The sequence below is a fragment of the Dasypus novemcinctus genome, chromosome 13 (genome assembly GCF_030445035.2).
Source record: "Dasypus novemcinctus isolate mDasNov1 chromosome 13, mDasNov1.1.hap2, whole genome shotgun sequence".
Lineage (NCBI taxonomy): Eukaryota > Metazoa > Chordata > Mammalia > Cingulata > Dasypodidae > Dasypus > Dasypus novemcinctus.
In genome coordinates this window covers 9,130,682-9,146,966 of record NC_080685.1, presented here as the reverse complement: position 1 = coordinate 9,146,966, position 16,285 = coordinate 9,130,682, and the positions used below count along the sequence as shown (strand labels likewise).

At 56.8% G+C, this 16,285-nt stretch overlaps 1 protein-coding gene across 1 annotated transcript in view; it reads right to left on the bottom strand.

The window, feature by feature from the left end:
- Positions 1-358: 358 nt before the first annotated feature.
- LOC139436258 (putative NBPF family member NBPF5) overlaps positions 359-16,285 on the bottom strand; it is a 48,000-nt gene continuing 32,073 nt past the window's right edge. Inside the window, exons 11-23 of the mRNA XM_071207359.1 lie at positions 15,602-15,777; positions 14,028-14,076; positions 13,062-13,236; positions 11,488-11,536; positions 10,521-10,696; positions 8,947-8,995; positions 7,980-8,155; positions 6,406-6,454; positions 5,439-5,614; positions 3,867-3,915; positions 2,900-3,075; positions 1,326-1,374; positions 359-534 (exon numbers count right to left, since the gene is read on the bottom strand). Of these exons, the coding sequence (XP_071063460.1) occupies positions 13,203-13,236; positions 14,028-14,076; positions 15,602-15,777 (259 nt within the window). The 3' untranslated portion in view covers positions 359-534; positions 1,326-1,374; positions 2,900-3,075; ... (6 more) ...; positions 11,488-11,536; positions 13,062-13,202. The remainder of the gene's footprint in view (positions 535-1,325; positions 1,375-2,899; positions 3,076-3,866; positions 3,916-5,438; positions 5,615-6,405; positions 6,455-7,979; positions 8,156-8,946; positions 8,996-10,520; positions 10,697-11,487; positions 11,537-13,061; positions 13,237-14,027; positions 14,077-15,601; positions 15,778-16,285) is intronic.

Here is a 16,285-nt window from a genome sequence, read left to right as displayed (position 1 = left end):
TTTCTGGGGAGACAAGGTGCCCCATCTTAGAGAGGAGCTCCTGCTGACCATGGCTGTACACGTGAGGCAGCGGTCACGCAGAGTCGGCCTTGGCCGCTCGCTACTCCACGCTCGGGGCTGCCTCGGGAGCTACGCCCACCACGGGCCCGCAAGGTGAGGCGGGGGCGTGCAGATGCCTGGCTCAACCGATGCCTGAGTTTCACATGTGTTCCTAGAGACTATTTTCAAATCAACAATGGGTCTACAGGGCTTATGTGCAAAGACACCTCTCAGCCGAGACAGAAAGGGCGAGCCTAATGAAGGAGAAGCCTTCTGAGAGTCCGGCGCAAGTTCATTCTCTTCCAAACGGTGTACTCACGGGCTTCGTCCAGAGCCAAGTCCAATTTATAGTCGTCGAACAGGAAGCCGCCGCTGCGTCCCGGCCCGAGGGACCCGGGCAGGTCAGGAAGACTCGAGGGAGCCAGGTAGCGCTCCTCCACGGAGTCCTCGAGGACTTCCTTCACTGTCTCTGCCTCTTCCTCTGGGCGGTAGAACCTGGAAGAGTTGACGAGAGAGACTTGACACCCCGAAGATGACACGGCACAGAACCACCAGGTCCTGACAGGAGGCTTGAGAGAGAGGCCAGGGCAGGCAGAGGCTAGGGCCACTCGCCACGGAAGCGAGCCACCCTCCAGGGACGAGGGCAAACTCTGGTGCCTTAAGGGCAGGAGCGAGGGAGAGGCAGGTGACGAGTCACCTGAACACTGGCCAGAGACTGCCTGAGGGAGGGGGCTCGGCTCCCTCCGAAAGGCACACAGTCAGGATGGCACAGAGCACCCCGGGACAACTCGGAGAGGGACTTCAATTGTCGTTGTTTCCTGGGCAGAGGCCTAAGGAATACTTGTCCCTGAGGCGCTGCACTTTTGTTCAGACCAACGCCTCCGACGTCTCTTTCTCGGAGCGTTTTCACATCTACGATACCTTTCCTGCACTTACATTCTTTTCTACAAGAAATCTGCCAAAACCTAAGTCAGCGAGCGCTGCAGGCAGACAGGCATCTCAGCGTGCTCTGACCCACCCAGGGGAAAACAGGTGGTTTCTGTCAGTGGAGACAACCCCTGAGGCCAGTTATACTAGTTCACCTGAGGTCCGACTGGCCACGCCAGGACCGTGAAGAGAAGAGAAGCCTGACTAGAGAGAAGGACGCCAGCCCTGGTTACGCGAATGGAATCAGTTCCGTACGCACTAGAATCTGGGACTGCGCTGGACTTCTCTGCCTGGTCTTTGTGGGAGGTACTGTCCGAGGTTTCCCTGCTAATGACCCTCGCCTGATCCTTCGCTCTTACCCGGCATCCAGCGGCAGTTCTTCCTCACCCGCCGCAGCCTCGCGATTTTCTGCAAACAAATGAACAAATGCCCGGTCATGCACGGAACTGCTTGAGTTTCGCTTGTTGCCAAGACAGTAGCCTAAGTGATCGCGGAGCCCGAATTACGTTTGGAGGAGTTCAAGGGACGCTAAGAGCGTTTGACTGAAAGCCCCCGTTATTTTGTATTTCACGAAAATCAACGGGCTTGGATTGCTAACCCTCCAGGCCAAACCTTCCCGATCTGGATCCCTGTCATGCCGTGCTCCCCGCCCAACGGGGCAAACGTTAAACACGTTCTCTAATCATCCCTTGAAGCTCTTCCAGCCGTGTCTGCCATCCTGCCATGAATCTCCTCGGCAAACACGGCACCTCCACGGCCACCGGGGCTCTAACACAGACCCATTCCTGTCTGGGAAGGCATGGAAAAATCATCCTGACACACTTCTCCCTACACGCTGGGCCTTGCTAGAGACTTATCGATCGACTTCTACTGGGTTCACACGGGAGAAATTCACCATGGAGAGTGCCCCAGGGTGAACCGCATCGAGCTACTACTGCACCCGGCGCCTAAACTGAGGCCAAATCCAGGCTATTTCTGCTTTTCTGACGTGGACCCATGATGGTTACACTTTCCCGTCTACCGTAACCATGTGACACGAACTGTGCCAAATTACACTTGTGGAAACCCAAATCCATGATTATAATTCGACCCCTTGCACTGCACTCAGTAAGAAAGGACGGGGGGGACATCCTCAAGGTCCTCCTCCCTGATTTGGGCAGGGTGAAACATCTGTTGTCTTCCCAGAGTTCCTGAGGAACTGGACGCAGTGCTGCCTGGAAGTTCTGCTGCAAGACGCAGGCTTTGCCCGTGGAGCTCTCCTGAGTGCTCTTGGCCTAGACGGGCGTAGCCCGTTTCTAGACCGATGGCTGGGCTCTACGAGCTTTCAGAAGGGAAAACCCAGGTTGGAGTTTCATAGACGCTACGACCTGGGACCACTCGCGGGCTTGGGGACAAGGGCTGCGTCGCAGGCCACAGCCATGGGATTTACACACGGGGACACTTCTGGGCGAGGAGAGACTGGGGCCTAAGGCCCAGGACTCAGGTAAGCAACACCCCCAGAATTAGAGTCAAGACGGCCAACCTCCTTCCCTAGCCGTAGGGAATTGTCGCTAGAGGAACCCGCGGGCAAAAGCATTTCTGGGGAGACAAGGTGCCCCATCTTAGAGAGGAGCTCCTGCTGACCATGGCTGTACACGTGAGGCAGCGGTCACGCAGAGTCGGCCTTGGCCGCTCGCTACTCCACGCTCGGGGCTGCCTCGGGAGCTACGCCCACCACGGGCCCGCAAGGTGAGGCGGGGGCGTGCAGATGCCTGGCTCAACCGATGCCTGAGTTTCACATGTGTTCCTAGAGACTATTTTCAAATCAACAATGGGTCTACAGGGCTTATGTGCAAAGACACCTCTCAGCCGAGACAGAAAGGGCGAGCCTAATGAAGGAGAAGCCTTCTGAGAGTCCGGCGCAAGTTCATTCTCTTCCAAACGGTGTACTCACGGGCTTCGTCCAGAGCCAAGTCCAATTTATAGTCGTCGAACAGGAAGCCGCCGCTGCGTCCCGGCCCGAGGGACCCGGGCAGGTCAGGAAGACTCGAGGGAGCCAGGTAGCGCTCCTCCACGGAGTCCTCGAGGACTTCCTTCACTGTCTCTGCCTCTTCCTCTGGGCGGTAGAACCTGGAAGAGTTGACGAGAGAGACTTGACACCCCGAAGATGACACGGCACAGAACCACCAGGTCCTGACAGGAGGCTTGAGAGAGAGGCCAGGGCAGGCAGAGGCTAGGGCCACTCGCCACGGAAGCGAGCCACCCTCCAGGGACGAGGGCAAACTCTGGTGCCTTAAGGGCAGGAGCGAGGGAGAGGCAGGTGACGAGTCACCTGAACACTGGCCAGAGACTGCCTGAGGGAGGGGGCTCGGCTCCCTCCGAAAGGCACACAGTCAGGATGGCACAGAGCACCCCGGGACAACTCGGAGAGGGACTTCAATTGTCGTTGTTTCCTGGGCAGAGGCCTAAGGAATACTTGTCCCTGAGGCGCTGCACTTTTGTTCAGACCAACGCCTCCGACGTCTCTTTCTCGGAGCGTTTTCACATCTACGATACCTTTCCTGCACTTACATTCTTTTCTACAAGAAATCTGCCAAAACCTAAGTCAGCGAGCGCTGCAGGCAGACAGGCATCTCAGCGTGCTCTGACCCACCCAGGGGAAAACAGGTGGTTTCTGTCAGTGGAGACAACCCCTGAGGCCAGTTATACTAGTTCACCTGAGGTCCGACTGGCCACGCCAGGACCGTGAAGAGAAGAGAAGCCTGACTAGAGAGAAGGAGGCCAGCCCTGGTTACGCGAATGGAATCAGTTCCGTACGCACTAGAATCTGGGACTGCGCTGGACTTCTCTGCCTGGTCTTTGTGGGAGGTACTGTCCGAGGTTTCCCTGCTAATGACCCTCGCCTGATCCTTCGCTCTTACCCGGCATCCAGCGGCAGTTCTTCCTCACCCGCCGCAGCCTCGCGATTTTCTGCAAACAAATGAACAAATGCCCGGTCATGCACGGAACTGCTTGAGTTTCGCTTGTTGCCAAGACAGTAGCCTAAGTGATCGCGGAGCCCGAATTACGTTTGGAGGAGTTCAAGGGACGCTAAGAGCGTTTGACTGAAAGCCCCCGTTATTTTGTATTTCACGAAAATCAACGGGCTTGGATTGCTAACCCTCCAGGCCAAACCTTCCCGATCTGGATCCCTGTCATGCCGTGCTCCCCGCCCAACGGGGCAAACGTTAAACACGTTCTCTAATCATCCCTTGAAGCTCTTCCAGCCGTGTCTGCCATCCTGCCATGAATCTCCTCGGCAAACACGGCACCTCCACGGCCACCGGGGCTCTAACACAGACCCATTCCTGTCTGGGAAGGCATGGAAAAATCATCCTGACACACTTCTCCCTACACGCTGGGCCTTGCTAGAGACTTATCGATCGACTTCTACTGGGTTCACACGGGAGAAATTCACCATGGAGAGTGCCCCAGGGTGAACCGCATCGAGCTACTACTGCACCCGGCGCCTAAACTGAGGCCAAATCCAGGCTATTTCTGCTTTTCTGACGTGGACCCATGATGGTTACACTTTCCCGTCTACCGTAACCATGTGACACGAACTGTGCCAAATTACACTTGTGGAAACCCAAATCCATGATTATAATTCGACCCCTTGCACTGCACTCAGTAAGAAAGGACGGGGGGGACATCCTCAAGGTCCTCCTCCCTGATTTGGGCAGGGTGAAACATCTGTTGTCTTCCCAGAGTTCCTGAGGAACTGGACGCAGTGCTGCCTGGAAGTTCTGCTGCAAGACGCAGGCTTTGCCCGTGGAGCTCTCCTGAGTGCTCTTGGCCTAGACGGGCGTAGCCGGTCTCTAGACCGATGGCTGGGCTCTACGAGCTTTCAGAAGGGAAAACCCGGGTTGGAGTTTCATAGACGCTACGACCTGGGACCACTCGCGGGCTTGGGGACAAGGGCTGCGTCGCAGGCCACAGCCATGGGATTTACACACGGGGACACTTCTGGGCGAGGAGAGACTGGGGCCTAGGGCCCAGGACTCAGGTAAGCAACACCCCCAGAATTAGAGTCAAGACGGCCAACCTCCTTCCCTAGCCGTACGGAATTGTCACTAGAGGAACCCGCGGGCAAAAGCATTTCTGGGGAGACAAGGTGCCCCATCTTAGAGAGGAGCTCCTGCTGACCATGGCTGTACACGTGAGGCAGCGGTCACGCAGTCGGCCTTGGCCGCTCGCTACTCCACGCTCGGGGCTGCCTCGGGAGCTACGCCCACCACGGGCCCGCAAGGTGAGGCGGGGGCGTGCAGATGCCTGACTCAACCGATGCCTGAGTTTCACATGTGTTCCTAGAGACTATTTTCAAATCAACAATGGGTCTACAGGGCTTATGTGCAAAGACACCTCTCAGCCGAGACAGAAAGGGCGAGCCTAATGAAGGAGAAGCCTTCTGAGAGTCCGGCGCAAGTTCATTCTCTTCCAAACGGTGTACTCACGGGCTTCGTCCAGAGCCAAGTCCAATTTATAGTCGTCGAACAGGAAGCCGCCGCTGCGTCCCGGCCCGAGGGACCCGGGCAGGTCAGGAAGACTCGAGGGAGCCAGGTAGCGCTCCTCCACGGAGTCCTCGAGGACTTCCTTCACTGTCTCTGCCTCTTCCTCTGGGCGGTAGAACCTGGAAGAGTTGACGAGAGAGACTTGACACCCCGAAGATGACACGGCACAGAACCACCAGGTCCTGACAGGAGGCTTGAGAGAGAGGCCAGGGCAGGCAGAGGCTAGGGCCACTCGCCACGGAAGCGAGCCACCCTCCAGGGACGAGGGCAAACTCTGGTGCCTTAAGGGCAGGAGCGAGGGAGAGGCAGGTGACGAGTCACCTGAACACTGGCCAGAGACTGCCTGAGGGAGGGGGCTCGGCTCCCTCCGAAAGGCACACAGTCAGGATGGCACAGAGCACCCCGGGACAACTCGGAGAGGGACTTCAATTGTCGTTGTTTCCTGGGCAGAGGCCTAAGGAATACTTGTCCCTGAGGCGCTGCACTTTTGTTCAGACCAACGCCTCCGACGTCTCTTTCTCGGAGCGTTTTCACATCTACGATACCTTTCCTGCACTTACATTCTTTTCTACAAGAAATCTGCCAAAACCTAAGTCAGCGAGCGCTGCAGGCAGACAGGCATCTCAGCGTGCTCTGACCCACCCAGGGGAAAACAGGTGGTTTCTGTCAGTGGAGACAACCCCTGAGGCCAGTTATACTAGTTCACCTGAGGTCCGACTGGCCACGCCAGGACCGTGAAGAGAAGAGAAGCCTGACTAGAGAGAAGGACGCCAGCCCTGGTTACGCGAATGGAATCAGTTCCGTACGCACTAGAATCTGGGACTGCGCTGGACTTCTCTGCCTGGTCTTTGTGGGAGGTACTGTCCGAGGTTTCCCTGCTAATGACCCTCGCCTGATCCTTCGCTCTTACCCGGCATCCAGCGGCAGTTCTTCCTCACCCGCCGCAGCCTCGCGATTTTCTGCAAACAAATGAACAAATGCCCGGTCATGCACGGAACTGCTTGAGTTTCGCTTGTTGCCAAGACAGTAGCCTAAGTGATCGCGGAGCCCGAATTACGTTTGGAGGAGTTCAAGGGACGCTAAGAGCGTTTGACTGAAAGCCCCCGTTATTTTGTATTTCACGAAAATCAACGGGCTTGGATTGCTAACCCTCCAGGCCAAACCTTCCCGATCTGGATCCCTGTCATGCCGTGCTCCCCGCCCAACGGGGCAAACGTTAAACACGTTCTCTAATCATCCCTTGAAGCTCTTCCAGCCGTGTCTGCCATCCTGCCATGAATCTCCTCGGCAAACACGGCACCTCCACGGCCACCGGGGCTCTAACACAGACCCATTCCTGTCTGGGAAGGCATGGAAAAATCATCCTGACACACTTCTCCCTACACGCTGGGCCTTGCTAGAGACTTATCGATCGACTTCTACTGGGTTCACACGGGAGAAATTCACCATGGAGAGTGCCCCAGGGTGAACCGCATCGAGCTACTACTGCACCCGGCGCCTAAACTGAGGCCAAATCCAGGCTATTTCTGCTTTTCTGACGTGGACCCATGATGGTTACACTTTCCCGTCTACCGTAACCATGTGACACGAACTGTGCCAAATTACACTTGTGGAAACCCAAATCCATGATTATAATTCGACCCCTTGCACTGCACTCAGTAAGAAAGGACGGGGGGGACATCCTCAAGGTCCTCCTCCCTGATTTGGGCAGGGTGAAACATCTGTTGTCTTCCCAGAGTTCCTGAGGAACTGGACGCAGTGCTGCCTGGAAGTTCTGCTGCAAGACGCAGGCTTTGCCCGTGGAGCTCTCCTGAGTGCTCTTGGCCTAGACGGGCGTAGCCGGTCTCTAGACCGATGGCTGGGCTCTACGAGCTTTCAGAAGGGAAAACCCGGGTTGGAGTTTCATAGACGCTACGACCTGGGACCACTCGCGGGCTTGGGGACAAGGGCTGCGTCGCAGGCCACAGCCATGGGATTTACACACGGGGACACTTCTGGGCGAGGAGAGACTGGGGCCTAGGGCCCAGGACTCAGGTAAGCAACACCCCCAGAATTAGAGTCAAGACGGCCAACCTCCTTCCCTAGCCGTAGGGAATTGTCGCTAGAGGAACCCGCGGGCAAAAGCATTTCTGGGGAGACAAGGTGCCCCATCTTAGAGAGGAGCTCCTGCTGACCATGGCTGTACACGTGAGGCAGCGGTCACGCAGAGTCGGCCTTGGCCGCTCGCTACTCCACGCTCGGGGCTGCCTCGGGAGCTACGCCCACCTCGGGCCCGCAAGGTGAGGCGGGGGCGTGCAGATGCCTGACTCAACCGATGCCTGAGTTTCACATGTGTTCCTAGAGACTATTTTCAAATCAACAATGGGTCTACAGAGCTTATGTGCAAAGACACCTCTCAGCCGAGACAGAAAGGGCGAGCCTAATGAAGGAGAAGCCTTCTGAGAGTCCGGCGCAAGTTCATTCTCTTCCAAACGGTGTACTCACGGGCTTCGTCCAGAGCCAAGTCCAATTTATAGTCGTCGAACAGGAAGCCGCCGCTGCGTCCCGGCCCGAGGGACCCGGGCAGGTCAGGAAGACTCGAGGGAGCCAGGTAGCGCTCCTCCACGGAGTCCTCGAGGACTTCCTTCACTGTCTCTGCCTCTTCCTCTGGGCGGTAGAACCTGGAAGAGTTGACGAGAGAGACTTGACACCCCGAAGATGACACGGCACAGAACCACCAGGTCCTGACAGGAGGCTTGAGAGAGAGGCCAGGGCAGGCAGAGGCTAGGGCCACTCGCCACGGAAGCGAGCCACCCTCCAGGGACGAGGGCAAACTCTGGTGCCTTAAGGGCAGGAGCGAGGGAGAGGCAGGTGACGAGTCACCTGAACACTGGCCAGAGACTGCCTGAGGGAGGGGGCTCGGCTCCCTCCGAAAGGCACACAGTCAGGATGGCACAGAGCACCCCGGGACAACTCGGAGAGGGACTTCAATTGTCGTTGTTTCCTGGGCAGAGGCCTAAGGAATACTTGTCCCTGAGGCGCTGCACTTTTGTTCAGACCAACGCCTCCGACGTCTCTTTCTCGGAGCGTTTTCACATCTACGATACCTTTCCTGCACTTACATTCTTTTCTACAAGAAATCTGCCAAAACCTAAGTCAGCGAGCGCTGCAGGCAGACAGGCATCTCAGCGTGCTCTGACCCACCCAGGGGAAAACAGGTGGTTTCTGTCAGTGGAGACAACCCCTGAGGCCAGTTATACTAGTTCACCTGAGGTCCGACTGGCCACGCCAGGACCGTGAAGAGAAGAGAAGCCTGACTAGAGAGAAGGACGCCAGCCCTGGTTACGCGAATGGAATCAGTTCCGTACGCACTAGAATCTGGGACTGCGCTGGACTTCTCTGCCTGGTCTTTGTGGGAGGTACTGTCCGAGGTTTCCCTGCTAATGACCCTCGCCTGATCCTTCGCTCTTACCCGGCATCCAGCGGCAGTTCTTCCTCACCCGCCGCAGCCTCGCGATTTTCTGCAAACAAATGAACAAATGCCCGGTCATGCACGGAACTGCTTGAGTTTCGCTTGTTGCCAAGACAGTAGCCTAAGTGATCGCGGAGCCCGAATTACGTTTGGAGGAGTTCAAGGGACGCTAAGAGCGTTTGACTGAAAGCCCCCGTTATTTTGTATTTCACGAAAATCAACGGGCTTGGATTGCTAACCCTCCAGGCCAAACCTTCCCGATCTGGATCCCTGTCATGCCGTGCTCCCCGCCCAACGGGGCAAACGTTAAACACGTTCTCTAATCATCCCTTGAAGCTCTTCCAGCCGTGTCTGCCATCCTGCCATGAATCTCCTCGGCAAACACGGCACCTCCACGGCCACCGGGGCTCTAACACAGACCCATTCCTGTCTGGGAAGGCATGGAAAAATCATCCTGACACACTTCTCCCTACACGCTGGGCCTTGCTAGAGACTTATCGATCGACTTCTACTGGGTTCACACGGGAGAAATTCACCATGGAGAGTGCCCCAGGGTGAACCGCATCGAGCTACTACTGCACCCGGCGCCTAAACTGAGGCCAAATCCAGGCTATTTCTGCTTTTCTGACGTGGACCCATGATGGTTACACTTTCCCGTCTACCGTAACCATGTGACACGAACTGTGCCAAATTACACTTGTGGAAACCCAAATCCATGATTATAATTCGACCCCTTGCACTGCACTCAGTAAGAAAGGACGGGGGGGACATCCTCAAGGTCCTCCTCCCTGATTTGGGCAGGGTGAAACATCTGTTGTCTTCCCAGAGTTCCTGAGGAACTGGACGCAGTGCTGCCTGGAAGTTCTGCTGCAAGACGCAGGCTTTGCCCGTGGAGCTCTCCTGAGTGCTCTTGGCCTAGACGGGCGTAGCCGGTCTCTAGACCGATGGCTGGGCTCTACGAGCTTTCAGAAGGGAAAACCCGGGTTGGAGTTTCATAGACGCTACGACCTGGGACCACTCGCGGGCTTGGGGACAAGGGCTGCGTCGCAGGCCACAGCCATGGGATTTACACACGGGGACACTTCTGGGCGAGGAGAGACTGGGGCCTAGGGCCCAGGACTCAGGTAAGCAACACCCCCAGAATTAGAGTCAAGACGGCCAACCTCCTTCCCTAGCCGTAGGGAATTGTCGCTAGAGGAACCCGCGGGCAAAAGCATTTCTGGGGAGACAAGGTGCCCCATCTTAGAGAGGAGCTCCTGCTGACCATGGCTGTACACGTGAGGCAGCGGTCACGCAGAGTCGGCCTTGGCCGCTCGCTACTCCACGCTCGGGGCTGCCTCGGGAGCTACGCCCACCACGGGCCCGCAAGGTGAGGCGGGGGCGTGCAGATGCCTGACTCAACCGATGCCTGAGTTTCACATGTGTTCCTAGAGACTATTTTCAAATCAACAATGGGTCTACAGGGCTTATGTGCAAAGACACCTCTCAGCCGAGACAGAAAGGGCGAGCCTAATGAAGGAGAAGCCTTCTGAGAGTCCGGCGCAAGTTCATTCTCTTCCAAACGGTGTACTCACGGGCTTCGTCCAGAGCCAAGTCCAATTTATAGTCGTCGAACAGGAAGCCGCCGCTGCGTCCCGGCCCGAGGGACCCGGGCAGGTCAGGAAGACTCGAGGGAGCCAGGTAGCGCTCCTCCACGGAGTCCTCGAGGACTTCCTTCACTGTCTCTGCCTCTTCCTCTGGGCGGTAGAACCTGGAAGAGTTGACGAGAGAGACTTGACACCCCGAAGATGACACGGCACAGAACCACCAGGTCCTGACAGGAGGCTTGAGAGAGAGGCCAGGGCAGGCAGAGGCTAGGGCCACTCGCCACGGAAGCGAGCCACCCTCCAGGGACGAGGGCAAACTCTGGTGCCTTAAGGGCAGGAGCGAGGGAGAGGCAGGTGACGAGTCACCTGAACACTGGCCAGAGACTGCCTGAGGGAGGGGGCTCGGCTCCCTCCGAAAGGCACACAGTCAGGATGGCACAGAGCACCCCGGGACAACTCGGAGAGGGACTTCAATTGTCGTTGTTTCCTGGGCAGAGGCCTAAGGAATACTTGTCCCTGAGGCGCTGCACTTTTGTTCAGACCAACGCCTCCGACGTCTCTTTCTCGGAGCGTTTTCACATCTACGATACCTTTCCTGCACTTACATTCTTTTCTACAAGAAATCTGCCAAAACCTAAGTCAGCGAGCGCTGCAGGCAGACAGGCATCTCAGCGTGCTCTGACCCACCCAGGGGAAAACAGGTGGTTTCTGTCAGTGGAGACAACCCCTGAGGCCAGTTATACTAGTTCACCTGAGGTCCGACTGGCCACGCCAGGACCGTGAAGAGAAGAGAAGCCTGACTAGAGAGAAGGAGGCCAGCCCTGGTTACGCGAATGGAATCAGTTCCGTACGCACTAGAATCTGGGACTGCGCTGGACTTCTCTGCCTGGTCTTTGTGGGAGGTACTGTCCGAGGTTTCCCTGCTAATGACCCTCGCCTGATCCTTCGCTCTTACCCGGCATCCAGCGGCAGTTCTTCCTCACCCGCCGCAGCCTCGCGATTTTCTGCAAACAAATGAACAAATGCCCGGTCATGCACGGAACTGCTTGAGTTTCGCTTGTTGCCAAGACAGTAGCCTAAGTGATCGCGGAGCCCGAATTACGTTTGGAGGAGTTCAAGGGACGCTAAGAGCGTTTGACTGAAAGCCCCCGTTATTTTGTATTTCACGAAAATCAACGGGCTTGGATTGCTAACCCTCCAGGCCAAACCTTCCCGATCTGGATCCCTGTCATGCCGTGCTCCCCGCCCAACAGGGCAAACGTTAAACACGTTCTCTAATCATCCCTTGAAGCTCTTCCAGCCGTGTCTGCCATCCTGCCATGAATCTCCTCGGCAAACACGGCACCTCCACGGCCACCGGGGCTCTAACACAGACCCATTCCTGTCTGGGAAGGCATGGAAAAATCATCCTGACACACTTCTCCCTACACGCTGGGCCTTGCTAGAGACTTATCGATCGACTTCTACTGGGTTCACACGGGAGAAATTCACCATGGAGAGTGCCCCAGGGTGAACCGCATCGAGCTACTACTGCACCCGGCGCCTAAACTGAGGCCAAATCCAGGCTATTTCTGCTTTTCTGACGTGGACCCATGATGGTTACACTTTCCCGTCTACCGTAACCATGTGACACGAACTGTGCCAAATTACACTTGTGGAAACCCAAATCCATGATTATAATTCGACCCCTTGCACTGCACTCAGTAAGAAAGGACGGGGGGGACATCCTCAAGGTCCTCCTCCCTGATTTGGGCAGGGTGAAACATCTGTTGTCTTCCCAGAGTTCCTGAGGAACTGGACGCAGTGCTGCCTGGAAGTTCTGCTGCAAGACGCAGGCTTTGCCCGTGGAGCTCTCCTGAGTGCTCTTGGCCTAGACGGGCGTAGCCGGTCTCTAGACCGATGGCTGGGCTCTACGAGCTTTCAGAAGGGAAAACCCGGGTTGGAGTTTCATAGACGCTACGACCTGGGACCACTCGCGGGCTTGGGGACAAGGGCTGCGTCGCAGGCCACAGCCATGGGATTTACACACGGGGACACTTCTGGGCGAGGAGAGACTGGGGCCTAGGGCCCAGGACTCAGGTAAGCAACACCCCCAGAATTAGAGTCAAGACGGCCAACCTCCTTCCCTAGCCGTAGGGAATTGTCGCTAGAGGAACCCGCGGGCAAAAGCATTTCTGGGGAGACAAGGTGCCCCATCTTAGAGAGGAGCTCCTGCTGACCATGGCTGTACACGTGAGGCAGCGGTCACGCAGAGTCGGCCTTGGCCGCTCGCTACTCCACGCTCGGGGCTGCCTCGGGAGCTACGCCCACCACGGGCCCGCAAGGTGAGGCGGGGGCGTGCAGATGCCTGACTCAACCGATGCCTGAGTTTCACATGTGTTCCTAGAGACTATTTTCAAATCAACAATGGGTCTACAGGGCTTATGTGCAAAGACACCTCTCAGCCGAGACAGAAAGGGCGAGCCTAATGAAGGAGAAGCCTTCTGAGAGTCCGGCGCAAGTTCATTCTCTTCCAAACGGTGTACTCACGGGCTTCGTCCAGAGCCAAGTCCAATTTATAGTCGTCGAACAGGAAGCCGCCGCTGCGTCCCGGCCCGAGGGACCCGGGCAGGTCAGGAAGACTCGAGGGAGCCAGGTAGCGCTCCTCCACGGAGTCCTCGAGGACTTCCTTCACTGTCTCGCCTCTTCCTCTGGGCGGTAGAACCTGGAAGAGTTGACGAGAGAGACTTGACACCCCGAAGATGACACGGCACAGAACCACCAGGTCCTGACAGGAGGCTTGAGAGAGAGGCCAGGGCAGGCAGAGGCTAGGGCCACTCGCCACGGAAGCGAGCCACCCTCCAGGGACGAGGGCAAACTCTGGTGCCTTAAGGGCAGGAGCGAGGGAGAGGCAGGTGACGAGTCACCTGAACACTGGCCAGAGACTGCCTGAGGGAGGGGGCTCGGCTCCCTCCGAAAGGCACACAGTCAGGATGGCACAGAGCACCCCGGGACAACTCGGAGAGGGACTTCAATTGTCGTTGTTTCCTGGGCAGAGGCCTAAGGAATACTTGTCCCTGAGGCGCTGCACTTTTGTTCAGACCAACGCCTCCGACGTCTCTTTCTCGGAGCGTTTTCACATCTACGATACCTTTCCTGCACTTACATTCTTTTCTACAAGAAATCTGCCAAAACCTAAGTCAGCGAGCGCTGCAGGCAGACAGGCATCTCAGCGTGCTCTGACCCACCCAGGGGAAAACAGGTGGTTTCTGTCAGTGGAGACAACCCCTGAGGCCAGTTATACTAGTTCACCTGAGGTCCGACTGGCCACGCCAGGACCGTGAAGAGAAGAGAAGCCTGACTAGAGAGAAGGAGGCCAGCCCTGGTTACGCGAATGGAATCAGTTCCGTACGCACTAGAATCTGGGACTGCGCTGGACTTCTCTGCCTGGTCTTTGTGGGAGGTACTGTCCGAGGTTTCCCTGCTAATGACCCTCGCCTGATCCTTCGCTCTTACCCGGCATCCAGCGGCAGTTCTTCCTCACCCGCCGCAGCCTCGCGATTTTCTGCAAACAAATGAACAAATGCCCGGTCATGCACGGAACTGCTTGAGTTTCGCTTGTTGCCAAGACAGTAGCCTAAGTGATCGCGGAGCCCGAATTACGTTTGGAGGAGTTCAAGGGACGCTAAGAGCGTTTGACTGAAAGCCCCCGTTATTTTGTATTTCACGAAAATCAACGGGCTTGGATTGCTAACCCTCCAGGCCAAACCTTCCCGATCTGGATCCCTGTCATGCCGTGCTCCCCGCCCAACGGGGCAAACGTTAAACACGTTCTCTAATCATCCCTTGAAGCTCTTCCAGCCGTGTCTGCCATCCTGCCATGAATCTCCTCGGCAAACACGGCACCTCCACGGCCACCGGGGCTCTAACACAGACCCATTCCTGTCTGGGAAGGCATGGAAAAATCATCCTGACACACTTCTCCCTACACGCTGGGCCTTGCTAGAGACTTATCGATCGACTTCTACTGGGTTCACACGGGAGAAATTCACCATGGAGAGTGCCCCAGGGTGAACCGCATCGAGCTACTACTGCACCCGGCGCCTAAACTGAGGCCAAATCCAGGCTATTTCTGCTTTTCTGACGTGGACCCATGATGGTTACACTTTCCCGTCTACCGTAACCATGTGACACGAACTGTGCCAAATTACACTTGTGGAAACCCAAATCCATGATTATAATTCGACCCCTTGCACTGCACTCAGTAAGAAAGGACGGGGGGGACATCCTCAAGGTCCTCCTCCCTGATTTGGGCAGGGTGAAACATCTGTTGTCTTCCCAGAGTTCCTGAGGAACTGGACGCAGTGCTGCCTGGAAGTTCTGCTGCAAGACGCAGGCTTTGCCCGTGGAGCTCTCCTGAGTGCTCTTGGCCTAGACGGGCGTAGCCGGTCTCTAGACCGATGGCTGGGCTCTACGAGCTTTCAGAAGGGAAAACCCGGGTTGGAGTTTCATAGACGCTACGACCTGGGACCACTCGCGGGCTTGGGGACAAGGGCTGCGTCGCAGGCCACAGCCATGGGATTTACACACGGGGACACTTCTGGGCGAGGAGAGACTGGGGCCTAGGGCCCAGGACTCAGGTAAGCAACACCCCCAGAATTAGAGTCAAGACGGCCAACCTCCTTCCCTAGCCGTAGGGAATTGTCGCTAGAGGAACCCGCGGGCAAAAGCATTTCTGGGGAGACAAGGTGCCCCATCTTAGAGAGGAGCTCCTGCTGACCATGGCTGTACACGTGAGGCAGCGGTCACGCAGAGTCGGCCTTGGCCGCTCGCTACTCCACGCTCGGGGCTGCCTCGGGAGCTACGCCCACCACGGGCCCGCAAGGTGAGGCGGGGGCGTGCAGATGCCTGACTCAACCGATGCCTGAGTTTCACATGTGTTCCTAGAGACTATTTTCAAATCAACAATGGGTCTACAGGGCTTATGTGCAAAGACACCTCTCAGCCGAGACAGAAAGGGCGAGCCTAATGAAGGAGAAGCCTTCTGAGAGTCCGGCGCAAGTTCATTCTCTTCCAAACGGTGTACTCACGGGCTTCGTCCAGAGCCAAGTCCAATTTATAGTCGTCGAACAGGAAGCCGCCGCTGCGTCCCGGCCCGAGGGACCCGGGCAGGTCAGGAAGACTCGAGGGAGCCAGGTAGCGCTCCTCCACGGAGTCCTCGAGGACTTCCTTCACTGTCTCTGCCTCTTCCTCTGGGCGGTAGAACCTGGAAGAGTTGACGAGAGAGACTTGACACCCCGAAGATGACACGGCACAGAACCACCAGGTCCTGACAGGAGGCTTGAGAGAGAGGCCAGGGCAGGCAGAGGCTAGGGCCACTCGCCACGGAAGCGAGCCACCCTCCAGGGACGAGGGCAAACTCTGGTGCCTTAAGGGCAGGAGCGAGGGAGAGGCAGGTGACGAGTCACCTGAACACTGGCCAGAGACTGCCTGAGGGAGGGGGCTCGGCTCCCTCCGAAAGGCACACAGTCAGGATGGCACAGAGCACCCCGGGACAACTCGGAGAGGGACTTCAATTGTCGTTGTTTCCTGGGCAGAGGCCTAAGGAATACTTGTCCCTGAGGCGCTGCACTTTTGTTCAGACCAACGCCTCCGACGTCTCTTTCTCGGAGCGTTTTCACATCTACGATACCTTTCCTGCACTTACATTCTTTTCTACAAGAAATCTGCCAAAACCTAAGTCAGCGAGCGCTGCAGGCAGACAGGCATCTCAG